The sequence below is a fragment of the Pithys albifrons genome, chromosome 7, assembly GCF_047495875.1.
Source record: "Pithys albifrons albifrons isolate INPA30051 chromosome 7, PitAlb_v1, whole genome shotgun sequence".
NCBI classification, from domain to species: domain Eukaryota; kingdom Metazoa; phylum Chordata; class Aves; order Passeriformes; family Thamnophilidae; genus Pithys; species Pithys albifrons.
In genome coordinates, this window is record NC_092464.1 from 43,379,303 (window position 1) to 43,406,829 (window position 27,527).

The 27,527-nt window shown below is 39.5% G+C and overlaps 2 protein-coding genes and 1 long non-coding RNA gene across 5 annotated transcripts in view; 2 read left to right on the forward strand and 1 right to left on the reverse strand.

The window, feature by feature from the left end:
- SH3BP5 (SH3 domain binding protein 5) overlaps positions 1 to 2,999 on the forward strand; it is a 51,766-nt gene extending 48,767 nt beyond the window's left edge. Inside the window, exons 8-9 of the mRNA XM_071561201.1 lie at positions 623 to 883; positions 1,541 to 2,999. Of these exons, the coding sequence (XP_071417302.1) occupies positions 623 to 883; positions 1,541 to 1,722 (443 nt within the window). The 3' untranslated portion in view covers positions 1,723 to 2,999. The remainder of the gene's footprint in view (positions 1 to 622; positions 884 to 1,540) is intronic.
- Positions 3,000 to 4,089: 1,090 nt separating this feature from the next.
- CAPN7 (calpain 7) overlaps positions 4,090 to 27,527 on the reverse strand; it is a 31,151-nt gene continuing 7,713 nt past the window's right edge. For 2 of the 3 annotated variants that reach the window (XM_071561198.1, XM_071561199.1), the window contains 18 exons: positions 27,457 to 27,524; positions 26,173 to 26,373; positions 25,700 to 25,786; positions 24,699 to 24,825; positions 23,995 to 24,080; positions 22,996 to 23,089; positions 21,315 to 21,461; positions 19,565 to 19,671; positions 18,603 to 18,723; positions 18,194 to 18,338; positions 17,048 to 17,147; positions 15,142 to 15,277; positions 14,632 to 14,707; positions 12,520 to 12,665; positions 11,800 to 11,862; positions 9,265 to 9,395; positions 8,112 to 8,204; positions 4,090 to 8,028 (listed from right to left, as the gene is read on the reverse strand). In XM_071561198.1, the coding sequence (XP_071417299.1) occupies positions 7,884 to 8,028; positions 8,112 to 8,204; positions 9,265 to 9,395; positions 11,800 to 11,862; positions 12,520 to 12,665; positions 14,632 to 14,707; positions 15,142 to 15,277; positions 17,048 to 17,147; positions 18,194 to 18,338; positions 18,603 to 18,723; positions 19,565 to 19,671; positions 21,315 to 21,461; positions 22,996 to 23,089; positions 23,995 to 24,080; positions 24,699 to 24,825; positions 25,700 to 25,786; positions 26,173 to 26,373; positions 27,457 to 27,524 (2,073 nt within the window). In that variant the 3' untranslated portion in view covers positions 4,090 to 7,883. The remainder of the gene's footprint in view (positions 8,029 to 8,111; positions 8,205 to 9,264; positions 9,396 to 11,799; positions 11,863 to 12,519; positions 12,666 to 14,631; positions 14,708 to 15,141; positions 15,278 to 17,047; positions 17,148 to 18,193; positions 18,339 to 18,602; positions 18,724 to 19,564; positions 19,672 to 21,314; positions 21,462 to 22,995; positions 23,090 to 23,994; positions 24,081 to 24,698; positions 24,826 to 25,699; positions 25,787 to 26,172; positions 26,374 to 27,456; positions 27,525 to 27,527) is intronic. The other variant, XM_071561200.1, reaches the window with a different exon arrangement.
- LOC139674617 (uncharacterized) lies at positions 8,117 to 20,816 on the forward strand. The gene is made up of 4 exons (XR_011698330.1): positions 8,117 to 8,304; positions 9,822 to 9,996; positions 13,487 to 13,543; positions 20,208 to 20,816. It is a non-coding gene; the product is annotated as an uncharacterized lncRNA (long non-coding RNA).

The following is a 27,527-nucleotide window of genomic DNA, read 5'->3' on the forward strand; positions in this document are numbered from 1 at the left end:
GACCCGCAGCTTAATCTAGCCAGACAGTTCAGAGCTGGTTTTCTTTAATTAGAATTTAGATTTGAGCAAATACGAAGAGGAACAAGAATATATGTGTGGGGGGCATTTTTTTAATTTGGTGTTGCTTGGTGATCCTCATTCAAAAAGAGATCTTGGGAGTTTGTGCTGGATTTTAACTGCAAGTATGTGAAGATAAGGTGGAAGCAATCTGCCCTGGGAGCTGTATCTTTCTAATTAGTGCCTTAAATAACCAGAAGTCTGTGCTAGGATCAAGATGATGCTGGGTGAGGCAGACACAGAGGATTAGGCCCTGGCCTGAGTTGTGTGCTGAAAACCATGAGTAAACAAGACCAGCTGGGCAGGGGGCAGCAGGGCCAGTAAAAATCCAGGAGCTTCTTGGCATGAGGAGCAGCAGCTACTGTAAAGCTGGTCTTGTAAGCCTGGGCTGGCAGGTGTGCTGTTCCTCAGAGCAGAACCAGGTGAGGGCTTTGCACAGGGAACAGGTGAGAGGAGGCAGCCCATGGGTTGGCAGGATGTCTGAAGATGCAAACCTGAGAAACTGCCTTTGCAGTGGAGGAGCAGGGGTAGGATTACTAAGTGGAATATTCTTTGAACATTGCAGTGGCTTCAGAAGTGTTTGAAGATGATAATGGCAGCAGCTTTGTATCCGAAGAAGATTCGGAAACTCAGTCAGTGTCCAGCTTCAGCTCTGGTCCTACGAGTCCCTCTGAGGTGCCCACCCAGTTTCCTCCAGCGACACGACCTGCAAGCCTGGACCTGCCCAGCCCTGTGTCCCTCTCTGAGTTCGGGATGATCTTTCCTGTCCTTGGCCCCCGAAGTGAATGCAGCGGGGCGTCCTCCCCCGAGTGCGAAGCTGAACGAGGTACGCGTGGCTGGATGCACCCTGGGCCAATGTTTCTCAGCTTTATAAAGGGAGCAGGCAAACCATCTCAACTCCCCTACGTGTATGGCAACCTTGGGGAAGGGAGTTCTTGGAGACCCCGTGTCTTAAAGTTAACAGTGACATCTAAAATGTTTTAATTATTGTTCTCCTGGCTGGAAATGTTTCCCAGTTCCTTCTCAGTGGAGGGATGGGTCTGAGGTTTCTCACAAAATAAGTGTTCAGTGGTTTTCTGATGGTACATTTATTTGAAGGGAAATTTGAGTTTATTTATTGTTTTAAATTAGTGTCCTGCTTGCTGAAAATCTTGCTTTCCAAGGGAAAAAAACCCCAAAACAACAAAAAAGCCCCCACAAAACTTAATGTTCCAAAAGGAACCTCTTGCAGGCTCTGCCAGCACTGGCTGACTAATTCAGACTGGAGGATTACCACCGCTCTTGTGTGCTCCAAACTAAGGCTGTGTTCATTAATTTGCTGATGCAGTGCAGAAGCAACAACTTTGGTTTTGTTAAAGCATTTTGCTCCTGGTCCTGTAATTTTTGCATGCTTTGGCAAAGGAAGCTGCAGAGGCACCTGCTTGATGCTTACCTTGCAGAATGAAATCCAAGTTTAACATCCAGTTTAATCCTTTCTTTGCAGGGGATAGGGCAGAAGGGGCTGAGAACAAGACAAGCGACAGAGCGAACAAGAATAGGAGCAGCACCAGGAGCAGCTCCACTGAAGGGATGGCTTTGGATAACCGAATGAAGCAGCTCTCCCTTCAGTGCATGAAAATCAAAGAGGGAATATGCGCGGGCAGGAAAGCTGCCCAGATTGGCTGAGTCCTTCTTGTGCCCTGTCCTGATTAATGGGAGTCTAAATATTTATACATGAACTTCTAAGTGTTTGAAGAACGTTGTGCCAATAATATATGCCAAATCTTAAGTGTTTACTCTGAGAATTTAAAAATGCACTATGAAGTTTAATTGATGTGGAGGGCTGGAGTTTTTATTCAGTACACCCTTTGTAGGCCAGACGAGTTATCAAATGTTTAAGCTGTGCTCATATTTCACAGACTTTGTAAATTGTTTTGTAGCAGCCTGGCTGAAGCAATAACTAGTAATGTTCCCGTGTAAATTCATGCCAGTCGGGGGTCTGAAATTCAAGCCAGACATTTGCAGAGAGCGGTTTGGCTTCGGTTTTGTAGAATGAAATGCTCTTTAGATACAGCTGATCTCTTGAGTACGAGTGGCATATTCTTTAAACATCTGTATTTGTCTGTATTATGCTGAAACTGTAGAAAGATTTTGTATACAGGAAAGCTGTTGCATGTGTGGGGTCTGAAAGCCTTCACTCTTCCCTTGGTGCTCACAGAAAGGATAAAATGAGTCATGCCTATAAAAGCTTATAAAACTGACAGATGACAGGAAGGGGATGGTAATGCTCAGTAGTGGTAGGCCCTTTCTAGACACCTTCCCAAGTCTGGCTTGGACTCTGTGGATGATTCCAGTGACCAAAAAGAGTTGATTGGCCCCTTGCCCTTCCCCTTCCCTGAGAAGTGAAGTATTATTTTTCAGCACTTTAAGTGTTTGGTTTTTTTTTCTTTCCCTCAAAAATGGGAGTCATAGATGTTTTCCAGACAGCTATGATAAGGGATTTGACCTTGAAATATGCATGAAGAAAAGGAATTGCCAGTGTAGATTGACAATGTGTTCTTAAGCTTCTCTGTAGGTTGTACTGTGTGTGGGTTTATAACTGTAAAGGGACTTGGGATTTTAGTATGCCCTAGAGAAAGTGTTCAATAAAACTAGAAAGGGCACGGGGCATGTTTTGCCAGCAGCTGTTAGGCAGTAGTAGTGTCTGATAATTATGCTAATTAAGTGGTAGTAAAAATCCTAGGACTCTTCAGTTTTGGTGACTAAGCATTTCTGAAAGCACCATTTTACCTAAAATGTCAGTTTATATTGTTAATTTGATGGGAATTTTAGTATTGCCCAAAGTATTTTCTATTCTATGTTTTTGCAGTCCTGTTGTATTTCATCCCTGCCACAGCTTGTGTACTATTCTCAAAGTTAATGTAAAATTCTTCACACTACAGTAAACATTTTTGTTTTCCACATTTTGAGTCTGTGCAAGTGAAGTTTATCTCAAGCTCTAGGAACAGAATCTTGTCCTGCAGCAAGTTTAGTCTCCAGCTACCCACTTCCAGCTGAAGACTGCAGGCTGGTCACTCTGGTGTTATAATCCATTGCAGTACATGGGCAACTGTTGCCTCCCTCCAGCTTCCCAGGTCCCTGCATATGTGATTCACTTTTTATTGTGGACTGTGCCACAAGACCAGAGTTTTAGTCGGTTTTCCAAAATCCCTTAGTGTGCAGGAGGGTGGTGTTCTGTTACATGATACCTTTGTGTACCTAATGCTGCTGAAATTGGCCGTAAGGTTGTGCAGAATTGGAGGTAAAGAATCCCGTTTTCCTAAAAAATAGATTCAACACATTATAGGTGTTTAGCTGTAATAGCTTTAAACATTTATATGTGTACATCTTCCATAGACCTGAAGGCTGAAATCTTCCATTGCAAGCAGTTCCCAGGCCCAAAAAATGCTTAGGAAAGACGTCTCTGGATCCAGCTTCTGATGTGACCATTACTTGGGGAAAAGTTGGGGTAAATAGTATTAAATATGAAATAAAAAGCAGTACAGAAGTGCTGCATGGTATTAAATGTTTTTACTTAAGCTTTCATAGTTAAGCTATTGTCTGTGCTGCATTCACTTAGGAAAACTTGCAGAGGTATTTGTGGTTGAATCTTGCTTTTGCAGACCTCCCCATCAACACCAGTTACATTTTCCTGGGTTGTTTGGATGAGGTTTTGGTGGTGATTTTTTTTTCTTTTTTGTTTGGGTGTTTTTTTAACCTCTTGCTATCAGATTTCCTCTGATCTTGCCAGTTCTGATGAAAACCCAAACTCTCTGCACTTATGCCATGAATTAATGTTTTGTTCATCAGGATATAAAAATAGTTGTGTGTGCATTGCCTTGCTCTGTCCTGATTGGGTTCAGCTCCCAGCAGAAGTCCAGGAGTGCCCTTCCTTCTCCACTGTGCTTCCATGGGATCTGTTGAGAGACCACACTGCAGGCTCCTTCCTTTGGTGACCCCGGACCTGGTAGGTAAGTCACCCTTCAAATGCACAAGCAAACAGGCACAACTGTGTGTCCAATAAATTAATGGAAAACTAACTTTATTTTAAACTTCATAAAAGCCATAATTATAAATATGACAGACTTAAAGGGACAGACATTGCTGTGGATTACAAGCAAGTGAACAAGCTTTCTCCAGTTACTTTTCTGTTAGAGCTCTTTATGGATTCTGAAGTGGAACATGATGGTAGCTGCCTCCATGGGTATAAAAATAAGTCTCTGCTGTATCAAAGTATATGTGATCACTTCAGCTGCCCTGACATGAGAGTGTATAAAGCAAATGTTAACTCAGGAATTCTACTTCTCTTTGGTATTATCAAACAATTTAAATGTCCTTTTTGATGAAGTGAGGAAATCCTCTATGTGTACACAAATTTAATTCTGAATAGCTGGCTGTCCAAACACCACAGAGTATGTGGCTAAATGAATAATTACTGTACAAAGTTACACAAAGCTTGCAGCTGGAGACTGGGACTGAACTCGGGCTCCCAGGGTGGATGGGATAGAAGCTGTTGATACCATTCATCCATGGTACTACCTCTCACTGAGTCTTTGAGAATAAAGAGTTAACCAAGGGCTAACCTTTGTCTTCCTGAAAAAAAAAACCCAGATTGGTGTCTCAACCTGAGCTATAAATAGCAGCATTATGGGGTCTTGCATGGAGCTTTAAGGTAGGCTTTTTAAAAGAATACACAGAAAAGGCTTTTTGCAGTGTGTAAGTAAAGAGAATATCACAATTTCTGAAGAGGCTTTCTCCAGTTATCCCTCTGCACTGCTGACAGAGAATTCATTTCTTTCTAGCAGTCTTCCCTTAATGAATCAGCCCCTTACGGCCACTGGCCTCCATTTCACCAGTTACCCCCTTGCCTGTGGCTCTGGGCAGGAGTTCAGAACTGTATCTGTGTGCCAAACAACTTAGCAGGGCAGAATGCTTGTTGAGGCCGTGTATTTTAATGTTCAAAAGCTTGAATTGCATGTTTAGAGGCAGAGAAGACTTAAGGATTGAGAGGTGCATGACTCTCGAACTGGGAATTAAAATAACATGTCCAATGTACCTTTGTTGTGCAGTTATTTTAATTTTTGGACACATGGGGCTTATACCTTTCTAGAAGTCCTGCTGCATAACCCAGCATCTCATGTGCTCTGTCATATGGATCAAAAAGTGCTAAACAGTCTAGGGGAAAGGAAACCTTAACTTAGACAGTGGCCTGAGGTTGTGTTAAAATCTAAGGATCAGTTCACTTGCCAGTAATTTTTCCAGATTTATTTGTGGAGAAAATACAAACGTATGTATTTGACAGAAAATATTAAAGTAAACCAAAAATGCTTACACCAACATTTTTTCCTAAGAAAAAAGGACAAGAAAACTTTGTTGCAAAATCAATTTGTCACAGCCAGAAATCTGTAGACTGGAATTTACAAGAATACTTTGTAGTTCCTCTTAAATAGTCCACCTGAGTGTTCTGTCCTATATCTAAAGGAAACGCACAGTGATGGCATTCCAGTAGCCTATGCAGGTGCAATATTTAAATAGGATTTGTATTATATAAATAAGACTAACACTAATCTGAAAATCCTGTGCATTAATGGAGATGAGCCCAATCCACTGACTGTTCTGTATATGTTATTAGCACATCCTGGTTGGGTCAGGATCTTTGTCCTTAACGCCTTTGTCTGGCATTAAGAAAGCAAGTACCTCTCTTGGTTTTAGTTCAGCACAGTATGAGCCTTATGCTCGTTTCATGCAGCAATAGTTTGGCACTACCTTGTGCTCAGGGGAAAAGAAAAAACTCCTTCCTGCTGAGCAGAAACCAATGACTGAAGAACAACAACAGATTTTACTGTAGGCAAGTCTACCAGCTTGATCTCAAACAGCAGAGAATGTGCAAGAACTTGGTACTGAATGCTGGCAGTTCTGGCATCTGCATTTTGTACTGCCAAAAAGATACTCAGTTGAGAATTCCTATCTCCCTCTAACGTCAGAGTTGGTAAGATACATGCAGGACTCCAGTGCCACTCTGGTTTGGCCTGGGCTAAAAACTTAACAGCAATCTGTAGGAGAAATGTAAGCAGAATGAAATCTTAATTTTGTAGGGATGAAGCAGTCCTTGGCACCTACTCCAGAAACCAAGGGATAAATACAATGAACTTAATCTGTTTTTTTCTCAGCTTCTGCCCAATGCTGTTCCCTCTATTGATTTATTGCAATAATCATCAGAAACTTCCCTGCAAGATAAGGTAAGTCACACTGTGACAAACTTGTCATGAATTTCCTATCCCAGATGGTCATTGAGAGAGTTGCAGTCAGCAGGGCACATGTTTTCAAAGGCATGAGCTATCAGTGCCCTTTCAACACTAGACACTTGTTAAGCAGCTGTCTGATGAAGGAAATTAAAACAGAACAATCTTGCACTTTCTGGAGAGGACTAATAGCAGACTTCTGTGGGAATAATTTTAGCCCACAGATATTTCTGGTGCTCCTGTAGGACATGTGCTCAGTTTCCCAATGGCCAAGTGTCACCTGTGCTCTAAAGCATGATTAAAATGCTACCTTTTTTGCTTGGAAAACTGCCAAACCTATGGGAATGGCTGCAAAATTCCTGTGGCTTTTTAAAAACACCCTCTCCCCCCAGCTGTCAAATATTGTAAATTTTGTAAAAGAGACAAAAGTTAATGCATTTCAGGATCTGTTGGTATTAAATTAAAACCTTTGTTATCTTGAATCCTCTTCATATACAATGCATACATAGCTAGAAGAAAAGCGTGTATTTGGAGGCTTCTAAAAAAAATCTTTTTCTACATTAATCCCACTTCACTATTTTCTTAAGAACTCTGACCCTGCTTCTGTTGATGACAGTGGCCAAGTGCTCAATTCATCCACTGTTTCAAGCAAGGAAAAAAAGTCTTTCCAAAGACCTCTGGTATAATGAAATCAGCAAGTGCATTCCTTGCAGCTGTGGTTTAAATAATCCTTCCCTATAGGGTGAATACTTAAAAAATAATGAAAACAAACCATTTCTTTCCTGGCTTTGTGATGGTGGGCAGTTTCCCATTTCCTCACCAGCAACTGAGACTACTTCAGTAGATACAGTGATTCTTACAGCGGATTTTTAGATGAAAACCTTTCCCACCTGCTCAAGTACTAAAGTCATACAGATATGAAGTAACAGCTCTCAAAGTACATGTAACATGAGTGAAGACATTGCTTTGCTCTTAGAAATAGCTCAGTCTTTCTTTTCCTGTAGTCCTATATACGTATTGCAGGTAAGTTGGCACATGGAATACTCCATGCTCAGCAACAGTAAATTTACATTTAGATGTAAGAACCAGTTCAATGCTGAAAACATTCAAGATAGCAGCACAAATATGTAGTAAAAGCTATTTGGTCCTGAGACTGAATAAGCAGAGTAACACAAGAATACTTTTTCTTATATGTTTACTTTTAAGAATAAAATCTTTAACCCATATACTCTGTATTTTGGGAGAAGGGAATTTCAATATTAGTTTTTCTCCTAACTCACTAGACTTTGATTCAGAGCGTGGAAAAATTGCAATAAATTGAGTTCTGCCAGTTCATCTGAATATATGCATTTTAGCCTATTCCCAAGCCTGTTGAACAGTGCTCTCTCCAGTACCCCCACAGCTAACTATCACAATTAGTGGCAATCAGTGATTCCATGCTTTTGGCTATAATTTAGAATGTCATTTTCTTTTGTGCATATGTGTGGTAAGGGTTATTCACCTGCTCTCAGGCTGTAGGGCAGATCAAAACCATCTCCTTAAACAGTACTGCACAGATCTGTCTCCTCACTGCAGCTGGGACACCTTAAGAGGTGTAGTACTGTTAAAATCTAAGAAAAAAGGACCCTCTTGCTGAGGCAGGAATGTGGTGGGGATGATGTTGTAAACTCCAGCAACTACGTTCTCCACTTCCAAGTAGCAAAATCCACACCTGTGATAAAGAAAACTCCCTGTTAGAAATAAGATCTGAAGTATGTTTCAAACCTCTGTACAGATTTCATTGAGTATTATTACCTGTAGTCACCACTGCTCTTTTTCTGAAAGCCACAGGAACCAGAATCTCCTACTGTCGATACAGTGATGAGTTCAAAACCAACGCTGTATTGCCTGCAAGTCACATGACAGACTTACTTCACTTGTTTGGGTCATCAGGATTACCATGAAGAGAGCTATTTATTAAAAACTTCACATTATGACTGAAACACAGGTAACAATTTTGTCACATTTGTGACAGAAATGGTAAGTCAAACTTACCATGACCTGAATGTAGAATTTGGAGGGAGACAAAACGCAACTCAGGTCTGCAACTAGACTACAGGGAAAATGCCTGCTGGAAGGCTGCCTCTGCACTTAAGCAGACTTCAAGTAGTTAAACTTGTGGAGACACACTCCTGTGCCACATGGCACAGATCCTGGGGTGTGATCTGATCACTGTCTGAGGACTTGTTGTTAGTGATCTCAGCAGAATTTCTCATGTTGCAACATAACTTGGGACACTTTGTCTGCTACCTGTTAATGCATGTGATAGGCACCACTGCCCCTGTCACTCAAACTGCTCAACTCATGGAACTGTAGATCCACACCTCTGCTCTCATTTAATGAGAGGAGTTCCCTCAAGAGGGGAGGATGATTAGAACAGTGCTGCCATTGAGTGGGCCCCACTGCACAGTTTTGCAAAAGATAAACAGCTGCAGGTCAGGAGATGCTGCAGATCAGAAGTGCTGTATACTAGTATTTGGAGGTAATCATTAATTTTGCCAAAGGAATTTGACCTGCATAGGTCTGCTTTATAGGACATCCAATACCTCTCCTGGCCTGCTAGTGGCAGAGTAAATGCACTTTCAGAGATGTCTGAGATCCTGTAAGGGTTTAGTATCCTGCATATTGGCTCTACTACAGAAGAAAAGGAATTATGATCGTAAATAGTTTCAAGGAAAAGTCCTTTATATCTTCTTTGTTCCATCAGGGATTTCTCTCAATAGTAAACATGTAGGTTTAACACACTATCGATGATGAAGACAAACACAAATAGTACTAAATCTGAGCCAACTCCCATACCTTATGGTCTCGATTTTCTGGGAGCTTCTCACCTGCCCCACAGAGGGCACTGCCCAAGCTTTAGCTGTAACGTCTCACTTTGTTGATGCAATGGTTATGCTTTACAAACCTTGGTCCCCGTAGTTCAATTAGCAACGGTCCATTCTTGTCTAGCTGGAATTGATAAATGGGGTTATTTTTGTAGGTGTCTCTGAAGTTTCCACATCCTCCAGCACTGTGACCCTTCCACTGTCCATTAACCTGAAAGAAGTCAAAAGTACAGAAATATATCCTAAGGATTTGTTTGTGTGTATATATAAGTAATACAAGACTAGAGGCTCCTCTCACTTTAGAGGTCATTGAGTTTAGTAACCTCTCCTAATTTTTAAAGTGAAGTGAAAGACTGTGTTAAGTATTGAGAGTTTCACTGCAGTCCTCCACCCACCTCGATCAAAGCCTTACCTCCCTTAAAAGGGTACTGTACTTTTTCAGCTTATATTAAATAAGTAACAAGTGACTGTTTCTGACTACGACAGATTTATATTCCCATCTATCCCATGCCTATTAGACTATGCAGGTTATTTTGCTCTTGCTCAGACACTCCTCTGTTGGGCTAAGTGAGAAACAGCAGCAGTACTGGAATTACAACACTAATGGTGGTATAATCTTTGCTTTTAAAAATTGCAGCCTCCAGCCCTGTCCAGCACCACTGTGCATTCTGAGAACCAGCACTGCAGTGACAAGAAAACCATAAGGACAGATTCTGCAAGGACAAAGACACACAAGAGGAAAAATGCTGCTCAGACTTTGAGAAACAGGCCATCTGTTTCCAAGTTCTTCCTGCTAGTCATTAAACTGAAAGGTTAGACTTGTAAGACATGCCAGGCATTCACACAGATTTATAGCTGAGATCCATTTCTCCTGTTACTTCCCTCCCCTTTCTGTCAAACCAACAAGGGACAACATTTTTCTGTGAGATTTAATTTCCTTATTCAGTGTCCAAAAACCTCAAACACAGTAGATTTGGAAGCAAGCAGGATTTCTCCCCCTACCATCCTGCTCCTCAGGAACCTAAAACTGCTGTGTGCTGTTAAGCTTTCCAGCCCTTTTCCACCTCTTGCATTTAATTCCAGGAATCACACTAGGGCTTGGTGAGCTCCAGAGGTGACTGCTCAGCTCGAGCATAGGACATATAACAGAACTTTCTGTATTGGTAAGGTTTGAATTGGTTCTGTTTGCTTTTAAGTGTGATCACTGCAAAGCAAACACTAAAGACACGTTAAATACAGACAACTAGTTTTTTGTATTTAATCATAAAGAGAGAGCTGGCCTTGGATAGATAGTACATGCTGCTTCTTTTTGGGTTTTGGTTGGGTTTTTTTTGAATAATAGACATCTTCAAATAATTAACAGGAGGCTTCCACATACTTAATTTTCTTTTGAAACATAATACAACATAAAACAGATGTTCTTCCTCAAATAGGTTGGTACCTTTAATGTGTTCCTGAGCTCTTAAAGAACTCCCTCAAAGTGAGCCCAGTTTTTACAAGCCATAAAGGACAATGGGGTTTGGAAGAACTAAGTGAATCATCTCGCTGTTCCCAGGAATATCTGTAGTCACTCACCATTCTCCAGAACAGGCTGGCTGCAAGGGATTGTTCCAGCAATGACAGCTGCTATGGAACACTCTCTGAACTCAAGAGCCTCGCTGCAAGGCAGCATGTGTTCCTGATCACACAAATAATGCAATCCTTGGCTTCAGGCACAAGTGTCCTGGAGAATGGACTGTTCTGGCTCAAACTTGCTTGGTTCTCTCTTCCTGAAGCAGTTACAGTTTGAACAGAAGACTTCTGACTATAGTCAGAAGGCTTCCCCAGGGTAGGCATGGTGGGTACAGAGCTAAAGTGAACAGCTGCTGGTATTCTTTCTTGGGGGTAAAATTGCTAATATATGAAAATACATGCATGTTACTTTATCCTGTGAGCTATTGACTATATTTATACTTCAGCTGAAGGTGTAACTAGAGCTCACATTGACAGCTGAAATGTGAACAGCAGCTGGCCCCAAAACTGCCTGGGCTTCTGATTTAATTTCAGTCAAGTTTTTCATTCTTACCCCTGTTGCTGTTCTCTTGGGGAGCATTTCTATATACCTTGCGTATATTGCTTTGATCCTGTTAGACAATGGGAGTGCTTATCCCAATGGTTACAGACCTTTGGGACACCTACAGCTGTCTTTGCAAAACTCAGGAACAGCAAGTGTTGTGATACTGCCATCCTGTCTGTTTGTCACAGCCTTGCTACGGGAGCATTGGTTTGACATTGCTGATTTTGTCCCATCTTGCCAGGAATCTTCCCAAGAAAATCATGCGATTCTCCCAAGGGGAGTCAATGCTTTTGTGGGGTTTTTACTCCGCAGCATTACTAGCACAATCTGATCTCTGCAGAGTCATCACTTACCAGGGTACAGGTGGTTGTTCTAAAGGCCAGTCTGTTCTACAAAGGCTTTGGAGCATGTCTGCAATGGCACAGCTGCCACTACACACTCTGCAGTGAAGGTGGGGCAGTAGTATGAAAATACATTTAAAAACATTGTACATCTCAAATATAGAAAAGCCAAATTAGAATTATTATCCAGTGACCCATAAAGGGTGATGTTTCCTTACCCGTTTGGAAATGGTGTACGGTGTAGGAATCTTGGAAAAGGTGAACTTGCACAAGGAATATACCTGTGTTGTAGAAGAAACAGCAGGTCACACATTCATCTGGCACTTTTCATATGGAATCATGACAAATTAAAAAAAACAGCATTGGTTACACAACACTTTTAGATACTTGCTCACATCTGATATTACCCATCAGAGGACCCCATATCAAACTCAAAATCCTGAACAGTGCTTGGACTAACAAGACTTAAGTTCTACTTAGTTTTTCTTTTTAAAAAAGGCAAAATGGAAACAATCTCCATTTTATTTTAGTTAAGTGACAAAAAGAGATACTTAGCATTGATCATCACATGATTCAGCAGTTAGAGAATAATCCAAACATTATGTCCGAAGACTTAGAGAAGTCAGAGAAGTCAAAAACCTTTAGATCTTAACTGGGATCTAGAATGGGCATATTTTGGATACACAGAAAGCCAATGTATACATATTTTTTTATTCTAGGAAATAAGAGGTTTTTTCAGCTGATTTCATCACTGAAATTTCCTTACTAAACCCTTAAATACAAACAGAGAATATCATCAAACATTTTATGCAGTGGTTCTTCTTCATAACCTCCCTCTCCAAAATAGGAATTTGATCCAGAAGTACATTTTTAAATCAAGTTTGAAAATAAAGGACACTTTAATTGCTTACATTCATTAAAAAACCAACAGCACGTACCCTGATGGTGTAATGGATAGTGTTTTGTTTCTCATACTGGGACACCACTAAGGTAAATGTGTGGGGCCCTGGAGAGGTCAACTTTATCTTGGTCAGATAATGAGGACTGTTGATCCGAATACCATCGATATAGGGAGCAGGATCAGCTGAAAAAGAAAGGAATGAACACTTCTGATCAAAAAATCCCTCAGCCTGGGAAACTTCTACTAAGATTAGACTGTGAACAGACCTGAGTGCTTTCAAAAGAACAGAACCTCAAGACCTACTCATAAAAAGGACATACAATCTTAAGAGCAAACACTTTTTTCAGGAGAGGTACATCATACATGACAGGACACAAATTCTGCACTTAGAAAGTACAGCTTAAATCCCAAGACTTGCAAGAACTGCTTTATCCATGTCCCACCAATGTCACCACTCAAATAGGACCTACTGTGATTATGTTGAAATCTCACGAGAAAGATAAGGAATGTTTGAGCACTCCTTAAAAATCTCTGAGGTGTCTGTTTCTTCTCCATTGGTTGGACAGTTCCAGAATGCAAGCTGCCAAAATGTTTGGCCACTGGGTAAACAAGACTCAAAACATGTTAATTCCTTTAACTAAATCAGACACACTTTCCCCCTCTCTCCAAATCCTTGTGATCATTACACAGATGTAGTTGCATCCTAATATCACTGCACATGTGGTACTCAAACATCTCTAATGTTTGTTTTTACAATTGGACAATGTAATTTGTTATTTGGCCTCTAACTGGTTCTTTCCAGACTTCTTTTAATTTCAGTGAAGCAGGGCCAAGTCTAGCCAATTACTTCAATAGGCCCAGGATCAGGTCCTTTTGTTTTCTTCCACAAAGCAACAAGGGAGAGGGGAAGGGATTAATATAAAACAATAAGAGGCTTAGGAATGGGAAATCTTGGCCTTGCTGCCAAAGGATTAACCTGCTTTGTTCTGATCTTATTTTAACAGATGGTTAAAAATAATACTGCAGCTTGACCAATCTATTTCCATGGAAAAAGGTTGTAGGTAAGTTTGAGCTCGTGAGATTAAAAGTTTTTTAGAAAGAGTTTGGGTAGCAAGAAAAACATATGAATCATTCAGTCCCTGCTAGTGATCTTGCTAGAAGACTGTCTCTTTCAAGCACAACTGAACACTTCCCTCCACTATACAATACTTTGCTTTGCTCACTTAAGAATGTTTTCAGTGAGAAACACATATAAAATAAGCACTGCTGCAATCACTAGGAAAACCAGAAGCAAGTCCTGAGCTGTAAGGAGAAGCAGATGCTTTAACAGACTCAGCTCTTGCAAGAGCAGGTGATGATTTGGTCAGGTCTCAACAGAGGCTTTCAGGAGAAAGACAGCTCAGATTCCAGGGGAATTGTTCAGCAGAGTTCACTGACCAAAACCAGATGTGAACAGTGCAATGTTTCCCAGCATGTCTCAGCCTGTGCTTCAGATCTGCTGTCTGTCTGAAATAAAGCACACGTGGCTTTTTCATAGCTACAGCAAAGCTCCCAAAGCCAAATCCCTCCTTCTCAAAATGAGCAGAATCTGACACAATGACCAAGAGTGATATTTTGATAAAATGTGGACATTCAAGTATTTTTCTTGAATATTCCATACCTGAAATATGGAATAATTGGAAATATGTTGAAGTGTTCACCTGTATCTCATGAACTTGATTAGGTACTTTACTAAGCCAAATTAACAATTAACCTTATTATTTTCATTTAGTGGTAGCTGTAGGCCTTTAAATAATTTCACAAATATAGGAAATAATTATGCTCTCAGAGAAACAGAAGCACAGCTTCTGTTCCATCTAAGCATTAACGACTGCCACTGCAGAATAAACAGAAAAATAAGGTAAATGGTGCAGCAAAACAAGTGTCAGCAGGACTATGCAGATCTTAGTGTGCTTCCAACATGTGCAGCTCAGCTTATTCCTTCACAGCAGACTGCTAAGGTGATCAAACAGGGCTGAAGGACTATTTCAGATTGACTTCTTCGTGAGGCATCTAGTTCTAAAGCAAAAAATGCCTTTCCCCTCCACAAAATTCTTTGCAATGCTTCATTTATTTGTAACAATTTTCTTGACAATTGAGGTACACTAACCTGGATAGTAAACCTTTTTGCCATCAGTCTTGTATACAACCATTGTAATGAACTCCCGATTGTGTGCAAAATCATCCTATAAAAAACCCAAAGCAAACAAACACAAATCAAGCAGTCATGCACTTCTATGAAACATAACTAATCTTATCAGAGACAAGTACACATTCTGCCATCCCTTTTGATCACCACACGGTGTGATCTGATACTTGTATTTACTGAAATACCCAATACAATTCTTTTTAAAATGCCTGAAGTAAATAAACTGCCAGTAATTTAACTTATTCAGCTTCCAGGATTCAGAATTACTTTGGAACCTTTATGGTGGAATAGAATCCCTTAGCTCAAACATTACTCTGAGTCTATTTCAATTTTAGGTATGTGCACCTGCTGAATTTAAACTTTATACATACACACCTGAAGGTGAAACATAAGCAGTAATACAGCAATAACAGAAAGCTACACAGAACAATCTAGAGAAGCTGTGGGAGAATTCGTAGTGCAGAACAGCACCTTGTCAGTGATGTGCCTGCTGAGCAGGACCCAGACAGCAGCACCACCCTGTGGACACTGCACCTCCAGCTTGTACTGAGGGTTGTTGGCCAGGCTGTAGGCATCCTTCACTGGGCCCTGCTTTGCATCCCAGGTACTGAAAGTGATACAGACACAGTGTTAGACAAGGAAGGAAGTAATTCACACTTTGAAACAGAGCGAGCTGTTACCAGTAACAAAGTTACCAAAGCCTGATTTCCTACTGGCATCTATGACAGGGATTAGACAACACAGTCTTGTGAGAAGCAGCATCTTAGAACATTGCTTTATAAAGAATTTGCTACAATATATGTGTGATGATGAAAATGCTAAATACAAACAGCCTGGCTGCTGACTGCAACCCCACGAAGCCCAGAAAAAGCTGAACCATTCAAGGAGCCTGAGCTACGCAATTCTAGTCATGATTGCAATGACCAATATTAAATGAAAAACACCTACACTACTGTAACTGCAGAAATCCATCCATAAGCTACGGTTAGTTTCAAAAGCTAGCCAAATTTTTCCATCCAGTTTTTTTTATTGAGGCAATTTTTAGTTCTGAATTTGATCTGTTTCATGTCTGGAAGGGTGCCCTGCAGGAAGTGTTAAAAATCTTTGAGGTACCCTGTTGTACAATCTGCCTGGTGCCTCGAGAACTATCTAGACAGTGAAAACACAATGTGAAAAAACAGAAGGTGCCGGTGACTGAATGCAAAGTGTGGCATGCTGGAACCAGAAGTGTATCCAGCTATTCCTGAGTCTCATTGACCCTCCCACATTTTGAAAACTGAACAGCATGTGTGGAAGGCTGCATTAACTAAACTTCAAATTATCACCATCATTATGGCAACCGCCACTGTGCTACGGCATTTCCCTCCACAGAGGTACAAGAATCACCAATAATACAAGGACAGACAGAGCAGTAGGTGAACTCTGACATGAGCACACACATCACCCCATCTTGCTACACCACCACGGAGTATTTTACAAATAGCTGGAATACAAAGATGGAAGGAGCCTTACAGATGAGCTCAGCAGTCACACCGTGGATGAAGGGGTTTGTGCAGAGCTAACAGATGCAGAAACAGGTGTGGGAGCAGTGGCAAAGTGCAGTATAGTGGAGTGGAAGAGTACAGAAACCCTTGCTTTCCAAAACCAACAAGGATACACAAACCTACCCTCAGACTGGGAGACAAAAAAACTGAATGTGATGGATATTTGCTAACAGATGGGTATCACATTCCGAAAAATCAGTAGCCAAGGAAGATTACTTATGATAATTACAACTGGGTGGTGAAAACCAGAATTGGTAAACTCCCCTGACTTCAATGAACACCTGTAAAATGAACACATGCTGCACAGCTGACTTGCAACTAGCCAGAGAAATGAATTCCAAATAAATATGAGGTCAGTAAAGCATGGTCTGGTCACTGTTTAGAGATAGACTGTACAAAAATCTGATTTCTATTTCATTAGAGAGATGTTGGACTGAGGTCAGAGTCTAGTTCACAGAGATCACAGACTATTCAAAGTTGGACGGAACCCACAAGGATCATCGAGTCCAACTCTTAAGTTAATGGCCCACATAGGGGATTGAACCCATGACCTTGGCATTATGCAACCAAGTTTTAACCAACTGAGCTAATCTCAGGGTTACCCAACCTTAGGTCCACAGCAACATCCCAAAGATAACTGGAACTTAAGCTGTGTTACAGAAGTAGTCAAAAAGAAAGCCTGGGCTGAGAATCTAGAAGTGTGACGTCAGGATCAAAAGAACATCATTGGAGTTCAGCCTTCCAGCTGTAACCAGGAAGAATGGAAGGAAGCAAACTCCTATTCAGAACATTTACTGAGATTATGACATAAAAATTTTATCTTTTGGACAAACCTGTGAATACATGTAGATTCTTTAAAAAGACTTGGGTTCCAACTCAAGTAAATAACATCATAGTACTGGCACAGGTCATCCCAGGAAATCCAGAAAATGCCTAAAAAGAAAATGCTGTTACTGGTTTCTTAGCAGACACCTTGATTGTATTGGTTTTTCAAAAGTCTCTTTCTGGGAAAATGATACAGCTTATATAAGCCAACATTTCTGCAAAACTTAGTAGTAATGTCTGCACTGCCCAAATTTCTAAATTCAAACTTATCCCTCCAACAAGTTAAAGCACAAAAAAACAAGTTAGTCTCTGCTTATTATCAAGAACTTTCAGAAGCTGTCAAGATGCTTTTCATTCTCAAGCACTAAGCAGAAGGTATGAGAGGATCTGCTGCACTGAAAGGGACATCACTAGGTGATTCTGCCCTGCCTTCCCCTTTCCTAGGTTTCTGAAAGCAAAAAGTAAAATGCAGCTGCTGCAGAATTTCTAAACTGTTGGCAACCTGCCCTTCCACCACCCTGACCACACTGACTTTCCAGGTACTCTGCTGCTCCCTAGGGAAGATGGGCAACACTGGGCATCATTCTAAGTGGTTTCTCTGAACAAGTGATGTAGTACTACCACTGTCTCAAAGATGGATTTCAATCTAAGCTTACAACCTGAAATGCAGTGTATATAATTAATAAATCTTTAATGCAATGCAAAGGAAAAAGAATCCAATTACCTCCAAGTACAGGCAAGACTAATTTAAATACTGATTACAGTAAGCATGTTGGCAAGTATTTGCCAATGTCACAGGGAAAAACCCTACAAAAAGCTCATTCACATATTAAAGAGCAGCATTTATGCAGCTTATTGTCAGAGTGTTCTATTTGCACTGAACATCCCCAGATACTCAGATAGCAACACTTAAGCAAGGAGGAACTTGTCAAAGAATTTGAAATATATTTAACAGTCCAGATTACTTAAATTCCAGCCAAACCTGAAAAGACAGATTTAGATACAGTAAAACTTCTTAAACTTGTAGATAATTTAATTTCTAGTATTTGTTTTACTCTCCTTGTGCTTAAGCATTTCTCTCTACCTTTCTGCAGGGATATATGACAAAGATCTATATTACTGGAAAAAAATAGTGACTTTTCAAACTTTATTACCATTGTCTATTTTCTGAGCTGTTCTTGGATCAAAGTTCAAGTATTTTTGTAAATCTGGGGTCCAATTTCTTGTGTCATTTTCACTGTATCGTCCTTTCCAACGTAAGTGGCTCCAGGGATTTTTCAACTGAAGAAATCGAAGTCCCTAAAAAAATACAAAATAAAACTGTCAATTCATCTTGTCAGGGTAATTTTTACATATTCAGGGTACTTTTTTTATGGACCAACAGCTAAAGAAATGACAGCATCATTAAGTTTTCTGAAACTTCCTAGTGGAGATCAAAACAAAATACACTATATTAGTCATTAGAGAAAAAAAAAATCAGTAGCCACCTATCTAGAGTGAACCTAGAAACCCACTGGAGTTTTCAAACAAGCATCTGAAAATACCTTCAGTTTTATTTGATACCTTGTATTCTCTTATATCCAAGACTGCATATGCATGGGTTGGAACTAAGCCCCATTTTTCTCCTTCCTCTTCAGACATCACCCCTGTTGCTGTTGTAATAAGGACATCTCCTTTGTGAAATCTGTTCAAAAACAGGTGAAAAATAGTTTAATTAAAACCTTGCAAGTTGCAAATTAATGTTTGCCAGACATTGTACTAGTATGTTTTTAGACTGTCCATTAGCATGACCCTGCTTTATAAAAACTGGGATACAGGTTTTTTTGTCAGCAGAAATCACTCCTGAAAAAGCGTGAAAAGGTGGAACTATTTTTCTTTCAGAATTAAGTATAGGCTTTAAGTGAAAAAAATCCAAGTACCTGGTAGCTGGCATCTATAAACTGCAACTAGATCTTTAACTATAAGTAGAATAAGAGAATCACGTTGTTTGGACCTTTAAGAGCACTAAATCCAACCGTTACAGTAGCTCTGAAAATCAGTATTGCAGTTTTGACAGACTTTTGCTGCTCCTCCAGGAGACTTACTGATGGGGCATAGTTTGTGATATGATTAGAAATACTGGATTATATCTGCTTACTAAGGACAGCAGATCAGTGCCCGAGTTCTGGGGAGCTATGTGAGAACACAGAACGCACTTCCTTCTACTTTTTAAACACTTGTGTATTAGTTCCAAGCTGCTCTTCTCTGACTCTGTATTCTATTTTCATCAAAAAAAGGACTACTATTTTTTTTCTTCATATGTAAAGAAATGAAATTCCACAATATTTTACACTTCTGTTCTATCAAAGCCACCAATACCTCAATTTTCCTCCTTCCACAAAGCATTTGGGGATTTTATAAAGCACAGTTTGTAGCAGTACCAAAACGCTATCAAAGGATCTGTGATGACTGTACTGCTTTTACAGTGGTAATGCAACCACTACACAGCAAGCATTTTAATTACTTAGGAAAGAACAAATGTCTACCTCTGATGAAGCATTCTGAAAGTACTATCTTTATTGAAAGCTTGATTGTCAGAGTGCATAGCAATTCTTTCAGGTATCCAACCAGTCAGTGCATGGAGATCAATATTCTGAAAAGCAAATATTCAAAAGAAATCAGAACAGATGGTCCATCTATAAGTACATGACATCTGTACACATCTTATAAAAATGCCTTGGAAGAAACCAAGCATACATATGTTACAGTACAGCTCTACACCTAAAAGACTCAAGATTAAGACTAACAAACAAAACATTCTCCGATTAGATAAGGACAACATTTCTAAATAGCTTAAAAGGTGAAAAGTAAACTCATGAAACAAACTGGAATTTCAGAGCAATGGAAGCATAAAAGAATCATCTGTCACACTCATTTGTGTGATGTGTTCTATTTATTTCATTGATTCACAGACTTTTAAAGTACAGTCTCAATAACAGTATTTGGAACCTTGCTACTATTATATGCATTTTAAATAATTTATATTTTACTTCTAAGGCTCAGGGTTTGGGTTTTTTATTCTTTTTGGTAAAGCTGACACTGACATGTATTTCCACAAAGAAAATGCTTTAATCTCCCAACTCCTTGAAATATTGCTTATTCCTTATTCTTTTGCTTTTTACTCCTCAGAGCAAAAGCAGACACCATAAATGCTTGAAGTGTCAATAACCAGCACGGCTGGGTGGGAACTTGAGGAATTACAAGACAGCCAGTAAGTAACCCTGATTACACAAGGAAGCTGGAGTACAGTAGGAAGCAGAGACGGGGGGAAGGGTGGAGATTCAATGTCACAAGTCAAACTGTTTTTCCAGACAGCAAGTTAGAGAACAACAATGGGAATAAAACACAGCTATTTTCACCAGATTCTGTCCTTTGAAACAAAGCAGCCCAACACTGACATATACACACATAAAAATGTGTGCTGTATTTACCCCTTACAAAAAGCTCCATTTCCCTCCAAAATCATTTTTCAAGAGGTCATGGTTACCTAGTATACCTCCAAGAATGTGATTAACTAGAATGCAAACAGCACAATGAAATAAAAAATAAACTACTAAAATTTTAAAGAATCTTAAATAGAAATCAGAAAGGCTTCCTAATTAACAAATTAAAAGTATAAGGGGTACTAATTTCAGTAAACAGTCTTTCTTTGAAAGAATAATTTGCATGTCAGTTTAGCTGCAGTGCAATGACTGTTCTTCTGTAACCACATTACAGGAACCCAATACATATTTTTGTGAGTGGAACAATCTGATAAACAAACTTGCACACATCAAAGCACTTGCTCCCTCTATACACATGTACTAAATGACTAGTCTGTTCCTTTCCTGACTCCTTTATCTAATAAGGAAGAACTGCCCTATTTAGTGAAAGAGTTAGAAATCAAAACCAGAAGTATTGACATGGGCAAAGAAAATCTATGACTTCATCCAACACCTTGATCTAGACTCTCTATATAAACATATATAGTTCCCACCCATGAGTGTCAATACTGCAGTCTGAGAACTAAAATTAACTCTGACCATCAAGATGTCTTGCTCATTCTGTTTTGATGGAATAATTTCATTAAGCAAAGCTAAGCATATCTGTCAAAGAGAGAAATGGAAAAAAAATTAAAGTGTCAAACTCCATATTTGTCTCTCCAAGCAGTTTACTTAGAGTTCACTAGAAGAGAAATTATTTGACCCAATGTTATTTAAGTGGAACTTTAACCCTTAGAAATAATCCCATACTTACAGAATTCGATCCAGGAAAATCATATCCTCCCATGACCTTCATGTAAGCCTTTTCTATTAGTGATACCCATAATTCATTTTTATTGTTAGAGTAAGAGCAAAGAAGCTCCCCACTATGATCAACAGGTAACTGGTCATCTATGATTACCTGTGTAAAATAAACGAAAAATCATCGTAACGCTAATAAAGTTTTTTGAGAGAATTAAAAAAATAAACCCAAACCGTCATTAATGTACAGCTGCTCAGACACAGTCAGACCCGACCATTATCCTCACACATGGACACCTCTATCAATCCTCCAGTGGTTTGCTCAGGCGAACAAGAAATTCTGTTGCCAGCTCTTACCTGCACTGGTCTAACTGGGTCACTCACCAGTGGTTGGCTGCCTTGCTCTCCCCTCTGTAAAATCGGGGTGACAACAGTACACTCCTACAAAGTGTGTAATGGGTACTACAAAAAGTACTTGCAGAAAGGTTCAGTGGAATTACAAGCATAAAAGTAAAGAAAAGCCAAACAAGATTCCTCATCTAATTAGGGATCAGAGCATGGATGGTGCTTGGTAGCCTGCAGAAAAGTAAACATTTATTTATCTCAAAGGAAAGAGACTGTGCCGCATCACCTTCACAGCCTCTAGTCCCAGTTCTGAAGAGGGAAAACAACTCAAAGCAGCAGCTGTGACAGGATTAACATTTCTTCTTTAAATTAGGTAGCATACATTCATCATCATTACAGGTTGTTACAGCACATCTGTAGTGGTCTGAAAGTTTCCCTGAGTAGCTTTTCAGTGAAATTGTTGACATTAGTCCATTACAAGTATAGGCTACCAACACAGCACATTTTCTGGTCAAATCCTGTGTGCAAGAATGCATAATCCTTTTCATAGAAGAGCAAATGGCCATTCATCGTAACAAAAGGAAGCCATTAAGAGATATTTTGGAAGGAGCACTAAGAGCAAGGCAAACACATAAATGATACATTTCTGAAACACACAGATTCCAGAATTTGCATCTTGAGGACTTCCTGACCCAGAGGTTATATCTTGGCAATTAAGAGCCTTTGAGGAATTTCCCCTTACGCCCCCACGAATATGCTCACTCAACTTCAGAACTCCCTGAACATTCATCAGACAACAGGATCTGCAATAATCAGTGCTACAGTTAAGTATTATATGAAGAAATACATTATTTTATGTCCTTATTTACTGTGCTGAAAAGAAAATGAAATTGTTTGTCAGTTCTGTGTTCAGGCATCTCCTCTCGTTACTCAAAATCTGCAGTCAGTTGAGTTATTCCTCTATGGTCATTCCATAACTACACTTTTCCTGGATGTCCCTCTCAGTATTTTTTAATTCTGTAACTTCCTTTCTAGGATAGGGTGGAAAAGCACACACCCAAATTTGTAAATATTTGATACACAGTTTTGCTCCTGTTTGGTTTTCATAATCCTGTTAAGTAATATAGGGATTTTTTTTTAAATTAATGTAAGGCTACTCTTATGAATGTCTGTAGAAGATGTACTTACATTTGGTTGCATCTTCACAAACAAAAATGAATCTCAAAAGGTTTAACAGTTAAGAACTACTTTCCAAAAAACCTGCCTAAAGTTATGCAAGCAATTCACAGTGAAGCAGATCAAGCCCTTAAAATACATGACTTCAACAGTAACAGCACTAAGTCATTTACCTTTCTAGGTACACCATTGATATGAAGCTTCACCATGTATTTACCACATGGATTATATTCTGGCTCCCCTTTCTTATTCTGAGGGTAAATTATACTGTTAACAGAAAAAAAGGAAAGGAGGAAATTGTGACAAAGGACTTGGCTGTACATACACTGATAACAATAGAAGTGGTACTAACACAATCTGATTCGGGAATTTACACTTAGCATAATGGAATTCTTAATGAAAGAACAACTCAAATTTAGTAAAAAAAAGTTTAAATAGATCCTATTTTTCAGACCTTGCTCTTGCTGCAGTGTTCTGGTTAGCATAAGTAGCAAAAAGAACGTAAGCAAGCTAATTGTTTCTCAAAAAAAGTAAGGCAAACAAATTTATCTTACTATTAAACAAATAGTATTGACATATCTGTAGTATAAATACAGTATTTTCCTGAATGACAAGTCAAATATTTGAAGGAGAAGGCAGTGAAGAACTGGCTGCTCTTGAAAAGAAGACAAGTTCAGTTCTAACAAGAACAGGTTAGAACAAAACAATCCAGGAACATTCACACACTGGTCCGGCTTCCAGCAAAGTCCACAAAACCCTTGGCAAATTTATCATGGGATGCCCATTAGGGGATCTGAGATAGTGTTGTTAACGTTAATTCTACAGTGAGTTGCAAAATGGACCACCTGTTGCACAGCAGTTGACATAAGGCAGGAAAATGAAACTATAAAGCATTGGAAGTAAAACTTTACTTAAAAAAATCCCAAACAAATGAAAAACCCTTCAACAGTATTCATTACTACTCAAAGCACATCTGAAGTTAGACTCCAGGGCCTGTATACATGTCTACATGTAGTTGGCTCCCTTCTTAGTAGTGCTCAAACCACATGAGTCCCAGGGAGATAAAGGTAAAACAAAATGCGAGTTTTACTGTATACAAGTGTCACAAAACATATTGTAAAAGCTTGGCAGCAAGAAGTCTGGAAAAATCTCAGAAGACAACACCTACTCACCTGGTGATCAATTTTTTGTTGTATCTCCTTTCATATGCTGCACTGATAGCTAGTGATGCCACGAAAGAACAATCTGACACTATTGTCTGTAAAGGGAAGAAAACCAGTGAGGACATTTACTAATAACTCAGATACTGAAAGATGAATGTGGTGTGTGGAGGGAAGGAAAACTGTCAGTTACTCATTGCCTTCAAAAAGGAAAGATTTAAACCAAGAGAAACAAAGGCACTACTGAAAAGGCAGGAAACATATGCTCAACACGAGGCCAACACAAAGCAAACCAAAGCTGGAATTAGGAATGACAATCAGAGGGAAGCACAGACACCTCGGCACTCACTCACACCTCTGCCTCCCAAAACACACCACACCCAACGGCATCATCTACTGGATTCTGAAATAGCTCCGACCACCTGCCATTTCCCTGTTCTCAATGGGCCACTCTGCTTCCCCTTAATTTACTGCTATGTCTGGAAAACAGGATTTTCAGCTGGAACTGAAATTCTAATTTTCACTTCCACTAACACACCTGTTGTTTCTTGTGAATAGAAAATGTATAGAATCTGAAGTGCTAGTATGTATGTATGTATTTATTTATTTATTTATTTTCATGAGAGCCAAGGAAAGAACTCTCACATTTGGGGATTCCTTTTTGAACAGGAAGGTCCCATGCAAGCAACACGCATTTCTCTTAAGGAACAACTTACCTGCTTTATGCTGAAACTTGACACAGTGTAGATCATTGTAGGGTTATTCGTTATGTCATCTGGTCGCACCCACTTGGCAAACATTGCTTTCTGCTTGGGGGATAATGGTAACTTCCCACATTTATCACTAGATTAGTAAGAGAAAAAAAGTAGAAATAAATCAAGAGCAGTTTGGAAAAGCTTTTCATGGTTTGTCCAGTCTTATGTATGTCTGCTAGGTGGTGCAAAGTATGTATGGAACAATTACAAAGCTGCAAAACAATTTCAAAGAACACTATTTCTAGAGTTTGTGATTTTTAGAAGAAAAAGTTATTAAAAATATGAAATAAAACCCAGGAGTTTAACTTCCTACAGGATTGAACAGAAGGGAATTCCAAAAAGCCATCTACACCAACAGAAACTCAACTTCTTCACTTTATTTGAATATGATGAACTTAATCGTAAAACTTCCTTCAGTTTTGAAAATTGAGGCTTGTCTGATTGACAAGCTTTTAGTGAAAATTGGAAAAAAAAGCAAACCAAACCAGAATACCAAACCCAAGTGTCTTTGTCTACTAGGGCTTTGCAATCTTAACATATTATTATTGCTCATGAGTGCAGGTCTAGCAGTTACAGATCACTCTTGCTTTGAACAGTCTTTACAGAGGCAATGGCCATCACCCTAATTTTACAGGTGACTGACACAGAGGGAGCCAAACTCAGTGTGCAGCAGAATCACATAATGGAACCAAGTTGCCAGCCTGGCCCAGTATTTGAAAAAGCCAAAAACAGTCTTGCTCTTATAGCCCTGAAGACACAACAGCAAAACCACTACTCAGAAAGGTCATACTACAATAAAGTTTTAAGTTCAGACTGGAAGAAGGAAGTCATGGTATTTAAATATCTGTGCTTGATTTATGCCTAAAAGCCTACTTAGAGAATTTTAAACTTCTAGAAAGAAAACACAAAAATACCAAATGGGCAAGTTTTGAAAATAAAAACAAAAATTGAACCATACTTACGAAAAAGGCATAGGGAAGGCAAAACGTTCCCTCAGATCAACACTCATGAAAGGTACATATTCAATGCCATTAATTTTTGAAGTCTTCCTGAAAGTTGTAAGAAAAAAATACAGTTACAAACCCATTTACCATCTTTCAAAGACTAAGTTCCAAAAAGAACAACAAAACTAAATTTAAAAAAAATAACAAAACAGTGCTTCTGAAAACGAGATAACTACTGCTTGAAAATTATGTATTTGATAGTTTTCAAAATTCACAATTTAGGCTAAAGGTTTTATGGATTCTTTCTAGCTCATATAACAAAAATCTAAGCAAAAGGAATTGGATTGAACAGAAGTCACAGTCCTACAAAATATTATGCTCCCTCCACTTTCAGTGAAGTAGCAGCTGCATGATCTATAAAAACAGATCTGTGTTTTGGCTTCTCAGAGCCAGATCTCTCATGAACTCATTTTGGAAGATCTTCAACTTACCTGAGCACTTCAATCTCCTCTGCAGTGTATCTCTGACCTTGAGACTCACTAGCTTGTACTGCTCTGATTGTCTGTGGTTTGTCATTCAAAGAAAAATCAGGTCCCAATGGAAAGAACGTTCTGACTGGCTGATTTAGTTTAGCTGCAGTTGACTTCTCTTTGTGAGATGACTTTGACATAGATTCCTTCAGTGCCTCTGCTCTAAAGCAAATAAAAATGTGTTTTATTTACAAGAATGATAAAAACACAGTTACAGCTCAATTACTGATTTTCTTGGTTCATGTTCCCACATGTGTTACAGGGAATAACAAATGCCCAAATTGGCCTACACCACTTTCCCTAAAAAACCCTCAAAATCTATTTCTGATGCTGCTACTTTACTTTCCTGTTCTTGAATCACTTAAAATGTAGCATTTCCAACTCATATAAGCTACTTTTGGCAGAAGTCATTAGATTTTGATTGTCTATAAATTATGATAGTAGGAAATTTGTGTAAGTGTTCATTATCTGGAATCTCAGAACAGGATCACTGAAACACAGAGAGAGAAAACTGATCTGTGTCCTCTCATACCTTCCAGATTTCTTTTGTCTAGCAGCTACGACAACAGTAAAAACCCTTAGGCATCTCACAACCCAGCATTCCAACTGCTTGCAGACTGTGTACTCAGGAGCCATATTCTGTTGCTGCATTAAGCTGCTGGATGGTCACACATATGCAAAATACCAGGTTTTTTTCTGAACACAGACGAAGCAGTGCTAAAACCCCAGCTTATACTGAAATTGGGCCCAGCACAGCCCAGGATTCACCATCAAAGAGCTGATTTCAACAGAGATATACTGAACTTGAACTTGTGTAACTCGTTTCAGACAGACACTTCACTACACACATACCACGCAATTGAATTGCTGTTGTCAAGGTAAGTTTCCAATCAGCCCTCCTAATGAAGAGACAGTGACACCTTAACTCCATGCTGGCCTCAATTCAGTGTCTTTATAGAGGCTAATAATTATAGTACTCTGATATGTATCTCTGAAGACTGAAGTACTGCATTTGCTGGGCATGTACACTGTCCGTCCCTACCTGGGCATGTCCCAGATTCCCAGAGGGCTGGCACAACAGCTGCCACATGCAGCAGTGCAGCAGCTGGCAGCCAGCTCCAGGGAGAACTCTGCAGGAGCTTGGTCTCCTCAGTATCCATACAGACATGCCAGACTGGGAATCCAGCTCAGAGTGTGCACTTAGACCTGACAACAAGTATGTTTACTAACATCAGCAGCACTCACCTATCCAGTGCTTGTCGAGCCAGCTGTTTCAGCTTGGACTGTAGCCCTGCTTCTGAAGTTTCAGTGGCCTA